Below are 19356 nucleotides of genomic sequence, written 5' to 3' on the forward strand. Positions count from 1 at the left end.
ATTATATATATATATATATATAGTTAGATAGATATAGTTAGAGTTAGAGTTAGAGTGTGTAATATACAAATTATAGCGTGCAATAAGACGCTGATAACACCCTGCACACTACACTACACGCACACTACATATATATAGCATGCATATCAGCGTGCAATAATAACACGCTGCTATAATTACAGCGTGCTTGCTGGTGCTGGTGCAGCCATCCACTGGATCAATTGTGGATGTTAGATTCGCGCTAAGGTGTTATATATATTTTAAGTCAATTTTGAGGGATTAAGGGCCAATAGCTCAAATTCCCTGACGTAGGAATGAATACGTTAACGTGCTTGGCTGTTTACGGCAGAGGCAGCAGAGCAGCGCCTACTGCAGCAGCAGCAGCAGCACCAGCAGCAGACCACCATCAATAGTTGCAACACTAGCAACACCAGCAGCAGCACCAGCACAAACGGCACAAGCAGGTGCTGCTGCTAGATTGCTGCGAGCTTGGATAATACTTTGCATGCACAACAGGAGTTGTTTCGTTTTGGGGATTTAGGGTTTGAATTCCTGTGATATCCTTTTCGTTGCATCCATGCATGCACAACCAATGCAGGCAGGCAAGCAGCAGCTGTAGCAGCAGCAGTAAAATGCCATTTAATGACCAAAAATAATCCGCAAAAAACAATGTATGGAAATTTCTCTTTCCCTATTGTCCTCGTGCCTCGTCGCCTGCAGTCTCTATCCTCCCCATTCACGCATGCATGCATGCATTGTATTTTTTTCTGTTTAGTACCCTCTGTTGCAGTCTACCGGTGTCTCCATATCTGCGTTGCTAGATGCCCCCCTTAAGTATTTAATCATGTTAGCGTTAAATACTCGCAGTGTTGCTGCTGCATTGAAGTTATCACAGAAGTCAGCGTTGTGAGAAGACAGCAGCAGATTGGGAGAAGACCAAAGAGGAGAGTCTACTGGCAAAGGCTCTTTATTAAATACATCTAACGCAGCACCAGCAATTTGACCCGAGTGAAGAGCCTGAGGATACGAGAAAAAGAATAACAAAAGAAGATAGAGCGAAGAAAAAGAGTATCTGAAGCAATAAGAAGAATGGTGGATATACACCTCAAACTAAGGAGAGAAAAAGAAGAACAAAGTAACAAAGATGCATAAGATTCTCACTAAGGGTTTATGTTAAATAATAGAAGCCTCACATGCAGCAGCGCCTCTTCATCAACGACACTTCCCCTCCCTATAGAGATGAAGACTGCATTTTTCTTCATTGCATTAAATTGACTATATGAAATACACTGCTTTGTCTCAGCAGTAGCAGGCAGGGTACACACGACGAAGTCAGACTGTCTGTACACCTGAGCAAATACCAGAGACACACAACAGGCACACCAAACATTGCGGTATATACGAGGGTGGTCTCCTGCAAACCTCTCAAGTAAGCATTCGCCTTTCGTGTAATAATAAGCTTGCGGTGTATAGGTAGGCCTGTGTTGTGGTGGTGTATAGGCAGATGTGTGTTATAGTGTACAGACAGGTCTGCGTTGTTGTCTATAGGCAAGTCTCCTGTGCATGCAGCCCCACCTCTAAGTCTTCTTTCCCCCCTGAATAACCAAAAACTTTTTCTAATAAATCACATTTCTTTCTTCCGTCTCTGCGGAGAGCAACGCAACGCATGCCGAGGGCCTAAAAAGCAAATAAACCACAACACAAGAGCTAGCAACAAAAATTAAGAGTTAATAATAAATAATATACAATAAGAAATACACAACAACAGAAGTATTAAAAAACAATAATAGGACACACAACAAAAAAAACAACAGCAGCAATAAGGGACACAACAAAAGAAACAATAATAAGAGACAGACAAACCGACAAGTAAGAAAGAGGAAGCAAGCAACAATGCCAAACAAGCCGACGAGAAATAGAGCAGACAAGAGACAACAAGAAAACAAAGGAATAGGGGGAGGAGGAGCAGATAAATATATTTATAATGAATATTTATAATTGAATATCTTTATAAGGGATAATTTGTGGTGTATGTACATTGCATGCATTAGCAATATCCTTAGCGATGTCTCCATAGCCAATAAAGCCTACAGTCTTTCCTTTAATTTCCCCCATTATAAATCTTTCCCACTTTTTATTTTGTTTATTTAACTGCAATCTATTTATTTGTTTAGCAAAGTGCATAATAGCAGCTATGGTATATTCTTTAAGAGAAGAAGAAAATACCCCTTTATTATTTGTCACTAATAATGTAGGGGGAATAGGGACCTGTCTATACAGCCCACGTAACTCGTTACAAAGCCCATCTACACCAGCTAAATAACTATGTATCCATTTTATATTCTTTGCCATTGGTAATAAATGAGAAAGCAAAGAAGGAGGAGCGTCTATCATGAAGATAATCTCCGCCTGTAAAGAAAAAATCAACCCGTTGATGCATATATAACATATAGCAATAGATAGAAAAATATATACATAGGGATCAATATAATACTTTATACTTATACTTTATAGTAATGATAATAATACTTATTTATTACTATTATGGGAGGATAATGATGACAATCTAACTAATAGCATGTTTGCTGCTGCGGTGTTTGAACAGTACACGTGTCTCCTTTGTTCAGGAAGCTAAGGTACAGTATATACCATATTTAATTCCTCTTCTTTATCTTTAAAGTCCATAATGCAACAACAAGGAATGACATCAAAAGAAGGAAAGTTTTCCCTCACATGTTGTACAAAACGAGGAAGAATAACCTGACTTAAAGGAGGAGGAAGAGAAGAAATAGAGTTCTCTACAGTAGCAACAGGAAACAAAGAAAGATCTACTTTATTTTCCGTTAGTGCAATAATGCATCTTCTACTCATTTTCTCTTCTTTTTATTACCTCCTGCTGCTTATTACAATATCTGCTGTTGATACACTTAAAGAAGGCAACAGGAAAGCGGGAGACAATGACGGTTTAACACTAGGACAAAGGGATGTCAAAAGTATTCAAAATGCATCAATATAATACTTTCCTTCGACTAAATATCATAAATTCAACTAAATATCATAAAACGAGTTTGTTTTCTTTCTATCTTCTCTCCTTCAGGTAATGGGGCTGTTATTTATACAACAAACAAACAACACACCGTGTAGGTCCAGAGGAAAAGCTACGATGGCGGCGCTCATACACGATGATGCCACTATATTTCTAAAAGGAAGCATTTAACGACAGAAAAGAGTTTAAATTGTAAATAAAACACATAAAATATACTAATCAATGATTTAGTGTTGAGGGTCGTCTCTAGTAACTGGTTGTATGCATAGGATGGCGGGTTTTACACGCTGTCTACTAGCACAAGGTGCCGCGCCTGCATAGGAGATCGCCAGTGTACGGGGGCGGTATAAAGATGGTTTTTAGCCATTTCTCTCTAGAAGCCTTAATAAATTTCAATTATATATTCTTTATTGAGGAATAACCTAAGATTATGGATAGTTTGATTGTCTAAACAGGCGAATTGGCACACACCACTGCCGGGTTTCACGGCAGCTGCGGGGTGTCTGTCGAGGAAAAAGAATCAAATGGGGGAAAAAGCACCATTTCTTCATTTTTAAAGAATTAGTTTTATTTGTCTTTTATTTCCTGATAAACTTGGGATATTAAAGGCATTTAAATTGCCTCGACGTCCTCTACCACAAGGAGCAACAGTAGCAGTCCTGTTGCATTGACCAGCCCAGTCACCTGGCTACATGAATCTTTGACCTGCGCAACTTAGGTGTGCACAGCAAAACTAGTACAGAACGCTACGAATACTACTCTAATAATCCTTAAAATACCATTACCGAATTGTTAAAGGTTTAAAAAACCTTTTTCTTAAAAGATCTCCATCCCACCCCCTCCCTCAAAGAGAGGAAGTGCCGCGTGTCTAGTCTCACCCGCTAAGAGGCAAGCGTTACCAGTTAGACAGCCCCATGTTCTATAGGGTGTAGACACGAGTTGGTCAATAGACACAATAATGCTCTAAAACACCCTATTAAAAAATAAATAATTCTTTATATCAGTGTGCATCTTTATATTGTACTTTGTGATGTGTCATCGACTCAGCAGAGGGCCTATTATAGTGCTCGTGCACCGCTGTAGTGGTCACGAGACAGTTGCGACTAATTGTGACTAATACTTTAGATTTATTTTGATGCTATACAATATATTATATTCACATTATATTCGCTTTTTTACTAAAGGATAGAAGTCCTCTTCTTTTTCTTCTTTTCCTTGTTCTTAACTATAAAAGACGAGCCGCTAAAGGGGAAGCAGCAAAAAAGCAGCAATGTATTGGAAGCATTACTTACTGCCATGCAAGTAGACACTAACAAAAAAGAGGAAGACATGTTTATTTTTAAATTTTAAAATTATGGTTATTTATTTATTCTATGTATTTTAACTTCCCTTTTTATAAATCTAATCTCCACAGTCTTTTTACTTTGCAGGGGCGCCCTTGGGGCCCCCTGGGGCCCTACCCTGGGGGCCTCGAGCGCTGCCGCCTCGCTAGCCTGTAGAACTGCGACCCATCCGGGGATCCGTGGGATTGACCCCACGGTAAATGATAATTCTTTGAAATGTTTCATTTACTGAACACAATGACTTAAAAATGTTTTTTCTTGTTTTTAGCTGCGGTCTATGTTCAGCTGCGGTGTAGTAGGAGATACACCGTGAGCAGAGAACAGAGAATTCTTTTTCCTTTTCCCCCGTATTTTTATACTTATTCTTGGTTAAATAATACTATTTTGTATTTTTTGAGCAAATAGACATACAGCAAAAGCGGTGGTTTTCATTTATCCGTGGCCGCTTCTCCGTGACGGGGGATCCTGCGCGCAAGCGACTCATGGCTCAAGCAGCAGCAGCAGCAGCAACAGCAGCAGCAATAGCAACTGCAATTCTCTGTTAACGATGTTTCTTGTGTATTTGCAGCGGCCTGCTGCGGTGTGCAGGGGTTTAGGGAGGGGTCGCTCCTCGGCGGATCGTCTGCGGCACCTGTCGATCCCTGCAGCAGCAACAACAGCGTCAAGTGCAACAACAGCAGCACCAGCAGCAACAGCAGCATTTGCTGCTATTGCTGCTGCGGAATCTAACAGTTCCCTACCATGCACGCAAGATGGCCCCCTGGGGCCCCTGCAAGTAGATGTATTGATAGTGGGGGGTGGCTTAACTGGTCTATCTGCGGCGTATGCGTTGCAGCGCCTGCAGCAGCGCCTGCAGCAGCAACAACAGCGGCAAAAGGAGAAGCAGGAGTGTATAATAGGGCGTAATCTCTCCGTTTGTGTTGTAGAAGCTGCTGCTGAGGTAGGGGGTTGTATAAGAAGTCGTCGCTCTGCATGCGGTGGTTTTCTATGGGACTGTGGGGCTAACAGCTTTCGTCTTACCGAAGAGCTGCAGCAGCTGCTGCAGTTGCTGCAGCTGCAGCAGAGCTTGCTGCTGGCCCCACATGGAGCTCCTCGTTTTGCTGCTGTAAAGGGACACCTTATTCAATTACCTAATACAATTACATCTTTTCTTCGTACCGATCTTTTGTCTCCTCTTGCTAAAATAAAGTGTCTCCGTGGTCTCCTCTTAGGGGCTAAACCATGGCTTCCTGCTGCTGTTTCTCGCATTCTGCAACAGCAACAGCAGCAGCAGCAGCAGCAGGATTTGGATGACCTTTCAGTTGAGGATTACATAACAAAAGTATTAGGAGAGGAGACGGCAAGAAATATAATAAATAATATGACAATAGGTATTTATGCTTGTCCTGCTGCAGCACTTTGTATGTCTCTAGCTTTTCCTTCTCTTAAACTTCTCCTTGATAAGGGTCTTATTCGTTATTTTATTAGTAAGTGTCTCCTAAATAAGGGACTTATTCGTCCTTTTATTTGCAATGCTATCAATAAGTGTCTCCTTAATAAAGGAATTAAAAGGGCCCTTTCCTCTGTACCCTTTATTAACAACAAGCAACTGAAAGGGCCAAAACTACCAGCAGCAAGCAATAGCAGCAGCAGCGGGAGAGAGCAGCAGCAGTGGGCCCCTGCAGGAGCCCGGGGGGCCCCCCTTGTTGCTTCCTTCTTAGGTGGCATGCAGGAGTTGACCAATGGTTTGTTTGCTGCTGTAGGCAGCAGCAACGTGCTGTTGCAGAGCCGTCTGATGTCTCTTCATCTCCTCTCTAAGAGACGAAAGGAGACAATTGGTTTCTTAGCAACTGTCTCCTCTCCTAAAGGAGACACCTCCATCTTAGCTAAACATGTACTCCTTACTGTAAACCCGAAAGAAGTAGCCCGTCTGCTAGGTCCCCCCACTGAGGCGAGCCCCCCAGTGGAGTGCGCGGGGATCCACAGAAAGAGATCAGCCCCAGGGGGGCCTCCAGGGGATCTAGGGAGCCCCACAGGGGGGTCAGGGATGCCCCCAGCGGAGTCAGCGGGGCGCCTCTCTGACCCTCAACAGGAGGTAATACAGCCTATCCTTAGTGCTGCAGCAGTGCAGCAGCTAAATGCCCTGCCGTTTTCTAGTGTTACCGTGGTTACAATTGCCCTGCGACCTGCGGCTGCTGCACCTGCTGCTGCTGGTGAGGGGGCCCTGTTAACACCCCCAGGGTTTGGTTTTCTAGTGTCTCCTTATGAGGCAAAAGATGGATGGGAGACACTTGGGGCCCTGAGTATCTCCCGTCTCTTTAAGGGAAGAGCACCTCCAGGGTATGAGGTATTAACTGCCTTTGTTAAGTCCCCTCCTCGAGCAGCAGCAGCAACAACAACAGCAGGTGAAAAAGCAGCAACAGCAGATGAGGAGAAATATGTAGTTGACAAGGTATTAAAAGACATAAAGAAAATACATGCAAATATGAATCTCCATTTTATACAAGAGGAGACGAATAGCAACAAACATAAAGTAACTCTCTCCACGGAGACACCTGCTGCTAAGGCGCCATTTGCTGGTGGTTCTGTGTCTGTAAAGGAGGCAGGAGACAGTGTGACATATTTATACAGAGTATTAGGTGTACATCTATGGGAGGAGACCATCCCCACACTTTCCCTTAGCTACAGAGACACCCGAAGGGCAATAAATAACGAGCTGCAGCAGCTGCAGAAGCAGCAATTCCCCTCAAGTTTGCTGCTGCTTGAAGGAGGATGGGTTAGTGGTGTTGCAGTTGGAGACAGAATAACGGCAGGCAATGAAGCAGCTAAAATCATCCTTATGCATGAGCAGCGGCAGCAACAGCAAAAACAGAAGGAGCAGCAGCAGGAGCAGCAAACCCTCGCAAGCGGAGGTTTCCCCGGTCCCTCATAACCTGCTTTTGCTGCTGCCTGTGCTGCAGCCTTTGCTTTAGCTGTTGATGCAACTGCTGCTCCAGGTGCTGTACTATGTTAGATGATACTGCACCAGTGTTGCAAATGCAGGTGTTGTTATCCGCTGCTGCAACTGCTGCTGTTTCTGCTTCTGCAGCAGCACCTGCGAGAGCAGCATTACTTGATTGCTTCTTTATTTTATCCCTTTATTTTTATATTTGTGTATATAACTAAGTAACAGTATATAACGTATGTGACTATTTATATAAGTGCGTTAAGAAATTATGCTTATATTTTTATTATTTATATTTATATTTATAAAATATATATATCAGACGTCCTGGTTACCGCTGTCTAAGCGCCTGAAACTTCGGGAGAGAGGGCGGTAAGAGAGTAGCTGCAGCGAACCTTGTTGCGACTCAAGGTACAAGACAGTCCCGCATGCAAGCCGAACCTATCCTTCTTGGTTGTACTAGAGCATTCTGCTTGCTTATCGGTTGCCTACTTAGGAGGGCCCCTGCGCTAACTTCATACAGGCTTGCCAATGCAGGGAGGCATATGCGCTATCCACAGCCGTTATCCTCCCACCCCCCACCCCACCCGTTTCGTCCAACCTAGGTACGCCCTGGGATGCCCCTGCCATTCCTGAAGATGGCTGTATTGAATTGCTGTTCCCTTCTGTTACTGCTCAGCCGAGGCGGACTGTTTCTGCTCTTCTTTTTACCGTACCTCAGCTCACCGCCACCTCTGGCGTCTAGCCAACCAGTTGTTTGGCGGTGATGCTAAACACCTGGTCTTTCTACAATCCGGCGTGGGCAGGTCATTTATACTCGCAAGTCTTGCTTGTTGGTTCAGACTCTCCAACCCTGTGGAGTTAGGTTTGTGGAGGGGTTGCAGGGGTTTGGTAAAGCGCGGCAGAAACGAAACAGAGAAGCAGTGTTGTCTTGTTTGAGTCAAGCGGCTAGCATCAGTAACACGAGACCACGTTCCAGGCTTCCCTGACGAGGAGGCGATCTATGCAGGGGCGAAGGAAGCGTCCTAAAGGTAAACGGGGGAAATGATATCGGAGCAAACGAATAGTTAACAGGTTATAGAACATAGGATTCATTTCTACTGAGCAGTATAATTTGTGGAATGACAACGGTTACCGGATAGTTCGAACTGCAGCCGCCACAGGCAGGGTAGAAGGCACTGTGATATAATCATCCCCGTTAATTGCGACGCTATTAGTATCCGATCAAGGTGAATGTGTTTCTACGGGTAGGGCAAATACACCACTTGCCACGTGCCGAGGCAGAGTTCTAAAAGGGCTTATACGGGGCCTGCAACCAGCCGCTGCAAGCTACACTTCGAAAGGAGCCCAGTCTGAGTAAAAAAATTCGTAGAGAGAATGAAATAGCAAAAAGCATTGAGTTTGGCATACGATTTCAAGAGCTACGCTTCGTACTATATCGACGTGTTGCGCAGAGCCAAGCCACACGTGCAAGGATCCGCAGGCGCCAATCGGCCCACAATCGGCTACAATCGTCCTACCCAGTCCCCATCTCCGCATATTTGTTTATGGCAACAAGCCTGACATATAGCAAATTTAACTTTTGAAAGCGCATTGGATTTCCTGGAAAGCTTTTAAGGATATGGAACGGCTCCAGCATTGTCTTGGGGCTCATTGAGCACGTACCACGCCATAAATGTAGGTACAGGAGAATCGTCGCTGTAATTGCAGCTAAACATTACTATTTCTGTTTCATCCTCTCCCTTTCTACGCCCCACTCTGCAAAGGAGCAGACAAACAAGCAACCCGGGGAAGACTGTGTAAATATCCTGCAAGGCTGGGTGGATGGCCTGGAATGTCTTGTACGGCCTCTAAAAGCCCTACCCGTGAGGGCAGAGAGTTGGATGGTCCAGTAACCGGTCAACAGAGCTCACCTGTGGCTGAATCTGGCGAATCAACAGCTCGTGAGCCCTTCGCAGGCGCGTGTGAGGCAAAGACAGATGAGGAGCTCGACCGTCTAGCCCCCCAAGCACCCATAATCGAAGATGGCAGTAATGTTAGTATAGTCGAAGGCACACAATCAGAAAATGGCTCTTCCGAAAGTATTTTGAACGATACGGAAGACGTAGAACGCCACCTGAGGAAGAGGCATGCGCCACATACCACTGCTATTAAAGAACCGGAAGGGGCTACTGTTGACGTTGCTGATGGAGAAGGGGCTTCGTATATACTTGATAGTGGAGGAGACCAAACCTCTGGCCTACAGCCTAGGCCTGTAAAATTCCCCAGAACAGCGCCTGCGCCGACAAATGGTGAGGCAGTAACCACAGAAGCGACGAAGGCTGTCAAGAATCAAGACGAAGAACTACAGTTGGAGAAGCCAGGGGTGTCCGTAGCTTTGCCGAAGGATTGTCATAATACTTGCTCACATGAGGGTGTGCTCAACGGGTCTTCCTCCGTTGAAGCCTCGGGGGAGAAGTCACACCCTCCCTCCACCAACCCTTCCGAAATATATCAATCTGCCTGGATTCTCGCCCCCATGGTGCGGATAAGCACATTGCCATTCCGGCTAGAATGCCTCAAATACGGCGCAGGTGAGGTTAGGAACGCGACTTACTCCAGAAATAGGTAGAAGGAGCATTCATCCGGACCCTGGTGCCTGAGGGTTAGCCTACACAAACCATCTTTTGTGTGCGCGGAGCAGACATCGTTTACTCAGAAGAAATAGTGGACAGGAAGCTCATCGATTCAAAACGGTACATTAATAAGGATTTTGGCACCGTCGGTAAGTGTGTACCAATGCAACGCAACTTTCACGTGCCATTTTCCATACGTTTGCTGCTTGCATTGCTTGGAAGAAAATCTCCAAAACTCACTGATTCTTTTCTATGTTTCTAGAGGGTCCTCATTTTGTGGTTTTGCTCGATGCTGATTGTTGCTGTAGAATATATCCACAAGAACGATAGACGGTGTGTTTTCTCCACTTGCGACCTTGAGAAAGGCAAAGTAGTTCTGCAGCTCGGGACAGCAGATCCGGCGCGCGCCCTGCAGGCTGCAACTATTGCTATGCAGGTATGTATTTGGGGTTGTTTTCTAGTGCGCCTTTCCCCAAACCCCTTTTTCGTGCAGGTTTTTTACAGTGCTTCAGCACAGAGTACCACGTTTGGTGATAGTGTCGTTTTTGGCTTCTCGCAGGACATTTCGGCGGTAGATGTAAATATGGGGTGTCCTAAGAGCTTTTCGTACGCTAAGCCCATTGGTAGTCAAGCCTCACCAGCAAAGGCGTTCCCTGCGAGCGTTACCAATCATCGAGACCCTTCATAACCAGGCGAACGACAAATCCGTGCCTTCCAAACCTATAATACTTTTACCGTATTCTTATGATTCCACACCTCGCCTGCTTTGATATGCAAAACGTCCCTGTATGCGCCCTTGCGTGGTAGGGTCAAAGGTGGCATGGGTGCGGCGTTGCTTCAAACGCCAGACTTGGCAATGGATATCCTGAAGACACTAACTCGGAATCTTACTTGCCCGGTGACGTGTAAAATCCGCCTGCTGGAAACAATGGAAGAGGTACGATATTAGAGTGGCACTTTGCTAGAGCTTACCAAATTTCCGCCATCTCAATGCAGCATATTGTGCCTAGCAGCAACAAATCGATACCACAGATTATCTTTCATCCAAATTGGAACTTCCCTCTTGGCCCCAACGTCCAGAACACTTGCCTACTGCGATGTGTCGCTGGTTGTGTTATTTGGATTCAGACAGTTGACTTCGCACGAAAATGCGAAAGTACTGGGATAACGGCGATTGCAGTTCATGCAAGAGTATGCTTAGACCATTGTGCCTTGGCAACAGCTCTAGTCCTGCACTTCTGTAGGCTGAGTACAAATATCCAAGGCGTTAGGGCTGCCAAGTGAATTGCAGACCTGCTTCCACTCTTCATTTGTTTCTACAGAAACGCCACGAACGACCGGCTCACAGAGCAAACTGGCAAGCTTTTCCGGTAAGACACCTGTCGACTTATTTTGTAGTAGTGGAGCCAATATCACGGCAATTGGGTATATGTGTATAGCTTTCGTCAGCGTTCGCAAATCGGCAGCTGCCCCGTAAGACGTGCATCAAAAGCAAGTTGTTTAGGGTTAGGGTTAGCCTTATCAACCGGACGCAGACTTTTTAGTTGTCCCGTGGAAGCGAAAGTCTTCCATTGCAATTAGTGACATTTCGAAGTCGGCGCTTCTACCGAGCTCCCAGGATGAAGATAATATTCAGCTTAGCGCACGCTTTCTACCTCATGCAAACGCAGATTTTGAAAAGCGCCCTTAATATTCCACTAATCGCCAATGGGGACTTTCTGTCGGCTGAAGATGCAACTCGTTTCCAAGTATGTGTAGTTTGCAGACGCCTGTTTTCTGGTGAAATAGGGGATGTTCATACTCTTGTTATAAAGTACAGGTGTGGAAGTTTCTAGACAGCTTATCTTGCTGTGGCCTTGTATCGATGCAGGAAGCATTTGGCATAAGGAGCCTGATGTTTGCCAGAGGAGCCATGTGGGATCCGTCATTATTTGCTTACAAGGAATATGAGGCTGATGCCACAGCTAGCTGCTCTTTCCCTCGTACAACGGTTCTTCAGGACTACATAAAGCGTGTATGTTGTGTTAAATGGTGCTGCTGCCTATGCATTCCACAGGCTTTCAGCACGTATCTGTAGGAATAGCATCCCACAAACCAAGCCAAGATTGTACCCTCCTTCGGGCTGTTTTACCTTGATAGCAGTCCGTAGCTACGTTTCAGCTGTACCCCCTGTAACGTGTTTGCGCATGCAGGCAGTCCTGTGCGGAGCCCCTTACCAGTCAATAAAGTTTACCCTTCAGGAAATGACTGCGCGGGTTTGTTCACCTTAGGCCATGCATTTCCAACTCTATCATTCGTGTTTTTGGCTGTTAGTATTGATCAGTCCCATGCAGTGGTATGCAGCATTATGTAAACATGACCCTGCGTTTTGTTTGCCATTGCTGTCTCTTCGTAGGATAGCGATGCAAATCTCAAGCGCGATTTGGTCGCAGCGAATTCGACAGCAAAGGTTTGCACTGTATTTGGACTGGACCAGTTCTACAACAGCATTGATCATGTGCCGCATGCTAATACACTCAACTACTACAAGTTTATAGATCTCGAGTGAAACACAGTTTTTTCAGGCGCTAGCTTTGATCTAGCAGCGTTAGCCGTCTGTAGAGCTTTGAGGTAGCCGAAGGTGAGTCACACATGTTGCGGTGCTTTTTGACGGCAGAACAGACAGGTAAATAAATATCCTTTTACGCCACATTCATTGATTTTTGCAACGATATTTCATTGGCAGCCCATGCATGGGTGGTCCCGGGACTCTCAGTCGCCCTATGGCTTACCGGGGATTTTGCTAACGTAGCGTTTTGGAGACGGCCGGGATAAACCGGCTAACTCGCATTTTCTAGCAAGAACATTTGAATGTGTTTTACGGGATGCATAGATCAGCAACGCCAACTTTGCTGCTGAATCAGGAGTGTTGGTTGTGGCGATTCTCCAGCGTGCAAAAGCAGGAGCCTAATACTTGTAACTGAACGCCCTTTGTGCATATTCATCCACCTGTGTGGGGTTCAGTTTGTCTTCGCATGTCTCCATCTACATATCGCTCACAGTCGCGTGGAATCTCTACATTCCAGTCAGTTAAATCCATTTTGCCTGTTTCGCTTGTATACTGTTCACCGGCACCCTCATTAAGAAACGGTGCTGAGGAACCACGCCGTGGGCCTGGGTTAAGTGGCAAGTCATCAATCTTCGAGAATGTTGCGCGTCTGCCTTGGGCCAGCATGTGCTCAACCACGTGTATTCGGACTAAAGTTCGTTCTGCTGCATGTGGCATTTCCCGCATCTGTACTTCTATTGCCAGAGGTATGCACCCTAACATACAAGGAGATGCCGACCACATAGGCTGTATGTGAGTTGTTAGCTTCGGTGATGGCATCTATAGTGAAATGCAGTGACATACCGACCCACGTGAATATAAAACACTAATAGTGCTTGAAAGATTAGGCAGTGTTTTAGATTCTCGTTTATGATTTGCACACCTTTAGTTATTGTAACTGGAGTCCCAAATATAGCGCCTGTGCGCTGGTCGATCGCCACACCGGGAGGCAACTTCCTGAAATCCACCCGAAGAAGCACATACGTGGTAATTGAATAAACACGCATTAACCAAGGCAACTGCAACAACGCAAGAACTGCGATTCTATCTTGACAGAGGTGTTCCTTAAGTGTAGCACTAGCTTACGAAATCGGTTTGAAGTTCAGGTGATGTGGCCCGTCCACGAAGGCAGGAATTGAGAAGAAGTTCCCCTTAAGAACAGTGATGCTTGCATTGGGCGCGTAAGAAAAACGATTGGGATACCTCAGTCGGTTCCTCTCCGTGTCGAGATATTCGCAGTTCCTTCCGAAGGTGCCAGGCTTGCAAAAGCAGCTTCAGAACGAGACAGTACACAACACATCGTTATATGCGGAGTAAAGGCATCTACAGAGTCGAAATATACCGGGTGAAAACGCCAAGGAAATTTTGGTGTGCTTGCGCGGTTCTCACATTCCATATTTCGGAACACCTCCATTTTTGCAGGGCCGTCCTTGGCAGACGAGATCTACATCGGGGCACTGAATTATTCCAAAAGGTAGCCCTGGTACTTGTTTCTCCTGCCCCTTTTCACCCCTCATACACCCTGTCGTTTTCTCAGTGCCATTTGGCAGTCTACTTATTACTTGAGCGGCAACCCATTTAACAGGCTTCGACGTCGGCAGCATCATGGGTGCCTCTACTCTGTCGTCGTCCGAAACACACATGATTCTGTGGCATGCGCCTTCGCGACGAGAAAGCGTCATCATCATTTTTACACAGCTGCTCCAGTTACGCAACCCACAGCACATTGAAGCACAATTTGCATCACATAAGCCGGAATACACTGCATTAGGCTGGAATGCTCTGGTTCACACAACACACGATCGCAGACCTTTACAGTTTGGTGTGCCCACGAGTTTACCCCCTCACTGTTCGTATTCGGCGTTGTCCAGGAAAATTTTCTGCAATGCCTTGGGTCTTCTATCCGCCACTCCCCTATTGGGATTCCCTGTTTCTAAGACTCCTAAATAACGGTTCAATTCTTCCACATATTTTGACCTGTCAACGAGAGAAGGCTGCCCTAGGGATCCCAACACTTAGTAGGTATCCTTAGTTGTCTGGAACTGCTGGTTTTGCACTGCAAGCACGCTTGCTACAGCAAAATCACCTCCCCGACAAAATCTCTAGTTCATATATAGAAGGTTCACGATGTCAAGCAGGGGGAAATTATCCGGAAACATTGTGTGCGCCACGGGCCTTACGCGAGTGTGTCAGGGGACCAGATGGTGTCAGTCAGATACCATCCTGTATCCTCCATTGCAACTAGACGTAGCTCAATGGGAAGTTCTTCTGGCACAAAACAAAATATTGTTTCCGAAGAACTTGTCATGAAGCTGCCCTAAGAAAACAAGGTATCACCTAGCAACACTTTGCACTATGTGTGGATGAAGCGATGCTATTTATTGCTCACCTTTCCAACAGTAGCTGCCTGTCAATCTGCCACACCCACAGGGAGGCTGTAGAACTGCAGACAGCGCATGCGGATTTGAAACAAGGATCCATCAACTGACAGGCAGTATTGGGAAAGTTAACCTTTCGTTATTGGGACCGAAAGTTGCGGCTAACGTAGTCACTGAACTTTCCCAGCAAGCTCTTTGTCTGCGAAGACACACGGTATATAGTACACAAGTGCACTACGGCAGGAAAGGAGCTCTACATTCCATTACACCTGGCTTCTGTTTACAGAAAATCGACCTACTCACAGCTCGGGCCTGAGTTGTTTAACGTTACTTCTATGCCGGCTACATTCGTGTAGACGCAGTGATGATGAATTGCATTCGTCACCCTCGGAGTTGTGAGATAAAAGCGATGCTGCGTGTGTTCCATGATTCGTTTTCGTGGTGAAGTAGCTGTTGCTTGCAAATCCTCGCCCCCTTTTTGGATATCTGGTAGATCTGTCGTCGGTGTTGAAATTTTCGTGAGGGCATGAATAAAGGCAACTGGCCCTGGGCCACTAGAGTTACGAAGCCTTCTGTATAAAAGGATCAGCACAGCTGAGAACACCATTCTATTGTGAAGCTGGGTGTTGCTCTTTTTCTTAGGTTCCATTCGGAAGTCTCTGTTGTGAGCGCAGAGAGCGTTTCGCAGCAGGCCTCAGCCTAGTGGCAGTCTAGCCTAGAGCAATACGCAGGTAGAACACTTGGGCATTTGAAAAGCTTGCCTGAGTGCCTCTTGTCTCCATGTTGTGTCCCACGTTAGGAAATAACCCAGAGTTTGAATGTTAACAGCAACCGCACTGATAATGTACGTAAGAACTCTCTGCACAGCCAGAGAGAGGGAAGTATTTCTTCTGGCATAGAATCCTTCGACCTCGGCATAGGGAATCGATATGCAAGCAAGAATTGGACGATAGTTCTCGTCAACTTGGCAGACATCTGCAGAGATAAATTGCATCATTATTCGAAGCTGTAGCGCTGCTAATCCTGCCTCACCCGTTAAACAGGACAGGCTGGTCCAAGTTGGAGCTTCTGGATGGGCAGGGATAATCGTTTTTTGCTTAACTCTTTCTAGAGATGGAGGTCAGCACTGACGTGAAGCAATGACAACTTTGCTGCCTTTAATGCATCCATCATGGCAAACGTACGCGTGCTCTCCTCTGAATTTTCTGCAGTGCGGAACAACAACACAACGTCGGCGTCTTCAACTATCCCAAGCAACGGATTTCCCGTCGTACCCTGCAGACGCCGCAGCTGGGGCATTTGGCACATGCCACACTGGCCTGATTTATTTGGCCTGCACAAAAAACCTCCAAGGCATTTCGTCCTCCATTAGTAGACTGAACTTTTCAGTGCAATATTTCCGCACATGATCCGTTGCCAAAGACCTCAACATACAGCAGAAAGTACTTTGCTCTGCGCTGGCCTGCAAGGAAACGTACTGGTCGTCCATCGTCTCCTGAAGCTTGATTACCAACGGCCCAAGCAACCTATCAACAGTAGCTATACGCTGAAGCCACCAGATGGCAGCGGGGACGACTTCAAGTTGGAAGAAACGTGTAACATCATTAAGCCGCTCTGCAACGTGCTGCCTCTTCATCGCTCCATTGTCACTGCCGCTGTAATATACAAAGTTAGCGGCTGGTTGCTCTTCATGTGAGGAATCCCCAGACGTAGCACCCTGCGCCCCTCCTCTATCCCTTCCTGCCGGTGTGTGCCCCCGCCAATTACTCAAACCATGCGAACCATTATCATCTGGTGAGAGAGGAAAGTCGGAAAAAAATGCTCGAAGCCGTAGAGGTAGAAACAACCCTCCACGGGGGCTTGTTTGCGGCACCTGAGTGAAACTAGGGATCTTAATAGGCAGGCTTTCAACTATAACTGGGTTCTCGTGTGCCGCTGCCCCAGGTCGTTCGCTGCGCTTCTGTGCGTTCGTTGTCGCGTGCCGTGGAGGCTTCGATATCTTGAAGGGTATACTTGCTAGCCGCCGTAATCTAATGGAGGATCGAATGCCTCGAACTGAGCTCCTCTCTTCCACTTCATGAACGCCATTCGGCCAGTTTCTTCGAGTAGCAGCTACGCGATGGCCATCTGGCGGAGGGCCATGCAAACTGTAGACTTGGCAGAGGTACTTAGATTGGGAGCAAATGGGTATCGGCCTCTGCTCTGACTTAACCTTCTCTTTTTCCGTCGCCGCCAAGGCACGGACTGTTTGTGAAGAAGGATTTAGCAGTTTCAGTGTGTGGGCCAGCGCTTCGGAAGCTGTGAGCGTCCCTTTATCAGGCGCAGGAGCTCCCACTGCCACAACAACTGAACCCGAGGCATGCTGCTTCTCTGTACTCTTAAAGTGCCCCACAAGGAACCAAAAATATCCAAGCAGTGAAACGAGCATGCACCAAGAAATGTGTCGCCGTTGCCCTACCATCCCTACACTGGCAACGGTGCCGGGAGTCCACTGCCGGGTGTAGGCCATTTGCCTCACAGAACCAGACTAGTAACTTGCGAAGTATTCAGCAAGTGAGCGAATCCCTAACAGGTGGGAAAGTGCTCTCAAATATATATGTGTGGCTGGACGTCTTCATGCGAAAAGCCAGGTGGGTTGTCTGTCGCCTTGCATGTTTTTCGTAGCCAAGTAAATACTACGCCAACGGTATCGCCATCAGACTGTGGTATGGCCGCCAGGACATCCGTTCGGCTCATCACTACAGACGGAACTACTGCGTTGCTCGATTTGGCCACCCTGCAGTAAATGTCTTGGCAGTAAATCGCAAGCAATAACGACGCAGATTCCTAGTGCTTCGTGAATTGACCCTCCAGACAGCATGGGATTTTCCATGTCTTGCTTGCAGGCGACGTGGCCACCCTCATAACGTAGCGATACGCTCTCAGAAAAGCGAAGCAGCCCCACCTATGTTTAATTCCCGATGCAAGGATCTGCTACTAAGCCTTCGCTACCAATAGTCCATAACACACACACCTTTGCTTCTTACCGAGCACTTGCCAATCTGCAAGGAGGAGAGGCGATGTCATCAGCGAACCCTGGTGGAAATGCTGGGGCTAACAGGATGCTCACGGGAGTCCTTCCATCTGCTCCCCCCAAAGCCTTCCACAAACGTGCAGTAGCAAGCATATATGATTAACAGTAGACGATTTGCGGGTAATCTGTATTACCCAGTGTGAAGGTTCCACAATAGCACGAGATTTTGGGGCTTTGAAGCTTTGGGGCTTGGGGGCTTAGCTGATGCAACGCAGCTGTTGAATTCGCCTTGGACGAGGCTGGCAACGATAATTTAGATGTGAATTTAAATAAACATGTTTGTATCTTCAAACAAGGAAACCCATTATTCGAACAACTCCAATAGTGGGTCAGCCGCACTCTTCTGCATATTGAGTGTGCCGTGTGCTGGACCTCGGTTGTTGTTCGCGTACCAGAGGATGTGAGCTCTACGGAGCGAGCGTTCTCCGAAATGCCACGTTTCCCCTTTTATAACGTTATAGTTTAGATGTAGGATGCGCCTTGATGCAGTTATTGTATCGTCACAGAGTCAATGGTGAACTAGCCGCTAGGTGTGCGAGCATGAGCTCTTTACAGGCTGGCGCAGTGGGCACAGCAGAACAAATTGAAATGAAATGAAGGGTTTCGGACTGCTGCAGCTGTTGCCATTATTTGCTGTTGCTGCAGCTGCCATGGGCATGTGGCTGGTTCAGGCCTGCAAAAGACAACGGAGTGGGCTAGCTCCTTAGCCGAATCTTTCAGATGAACATGAGCTATACGGTACCTATGGCTTTCTGTAACAAATCCAACTATGAACAAAATACACAAGAGCCACGGTTCCATGCGCAGCGTGACAGCGCAACGTACATGGAAAGGCGGGCCTTCCCCAATAGCAGGGCATGCCTACAGTAAGACTAGGAGAGTGCCGTCGGCTGGACGGCTGTGGTGGCAGCAGCTTGAAAAAGTTAGGGTGGAACTCAAAATGTGGCAGAAGAATAACTAGAGCAGAAGATGTTGGGGTACGCAGATACGGACATTTGTGTACCCGCGATAGTTGAACAGTCTTCACAGGTTGTGGGCCGCACTAGGTTAGCTACTCCATTCATTCAGAAGTTTGTCTTTGACGATACTATAAGCGTGCCCAGGAACTCCTTGCTTCCGGCTGGAGAAGACACCTGCAATACAGCGCCATATCCCAATTAGTGTCACCTAAAATTTTGTATTAACGCGTTGAGCATAGAAAAAAGAGGAAAGTGACTTACCCAGGGCTTGCCCACGTTTGGCGAATTTATTCTCCGGTTGACAAACGGTGAATTTACTCCCCGGTTGACACGCTATCTATCCTCTCGAAGCATGAATTCTTCACGAACATTTTGAGGGTTGAACGGAAATTCCTCTGTATCTTCAATGTAGACTCGTTGCACGCCTGGAAG

At 46.5% G+C, this 19356-nt stretch overlaps 4 protein-coding genes across 4 annotated transcripts; 2 read left to right on the plus strand and 2 right to left on the minus strand.

Annotated features, from left to right (window-relative positions):
* Positions 1-771: 771 nt before the first annotated feature.
* EMWEY_00032540 (hypothetical protein) lies at positions 772-2871 on the minus strand (the record flags this gene model as incomplete). The annotated part of the gene is made up of 5 exons (XM_013481800.1): positions 772-1017; positions 1194-1349; positions 1576-1645; positions 2279-2409; positions 2650-2871. The coding sequence occupies 5 exons, from the start codon at positions 2869-2871 to the stop codon at positions 772-774; spliced, it is 825 nt and encodes a 274-aa protein (XP_013337254.1).
* Positions 2872-4936: 2065 nt separating this feature from the next.
* EMWEY_00032550 (hypothetical protein, conserved) lies at positions 4937-7300 on the plus strand (the record flags this gene model as incomplete). The annotated part of the gene is made up of 1 exon (XM_013481801.1): positions 4937-7300. One exon carries the CDS (start codon positions 4937-4939, stop codon positions 7298-7300), a length of 2364 nt encoding a protein of 787 aa, XP_013337255.1.
* Positions 7301-9146: 1846 nt separating this feature from the next.
* On the plus strand, positions 9147-12475 carry EMWEY_00032560 (dihydrouridine synthase domain-containing protein, putative; the record flags this gene model as incomplete). The annotated part of the gene is made up of 9 exons (XM_013481802.1): positions 9147-9885; positions 9996-10076; positions 10236-10363; positions 10487-10533; positions 10735-10864; positions 11056-11118; positions 11598-11675; positions 12120-12182; positions 12323-12475. The coding sequence occupies 9 exons, from the start codon at positions 9147-9149 to the stop codon at positions 12473-12475; spliced, it is 1482 nt and encodes a 493-aa protein (XP_013337256.1).
* A 3524-nt stretch (positions 12476-15999) lies between these two features.
* Positions 16000-17401, minus strand: EMWEY_00032570 (hypothetical protein, conserved; the record flags this gene model as incomplete). Its single annotated transcript, XM_013481803.1, has 2 exons — positions 16000-16225; positions 16371-17401. 2 exons carry the CDS (start codon positions 17399-17401, stop codon positions 16000-16002), a joined length of 1257 nt encoding a protein of 418 aa, XP_013337257.1.
* Between the last annotated feature and the right edge of the window lie 1955 nt (positions 17402-19356).

This window comes from Eimeria maxima, genomic scaffold (assembly GCF_000499605.1).
Source record: "Eimeria maxima Weybridge genomic scaffold, Emw_scaff425, whole genome shotgun sequence".
NCBI classification, from domain to species: Eukaryota; Apicomplexa; class Conoidasida; order Eucoccidiorida; family Eimeriidae; genus Eimeria; species Eimeria maxima.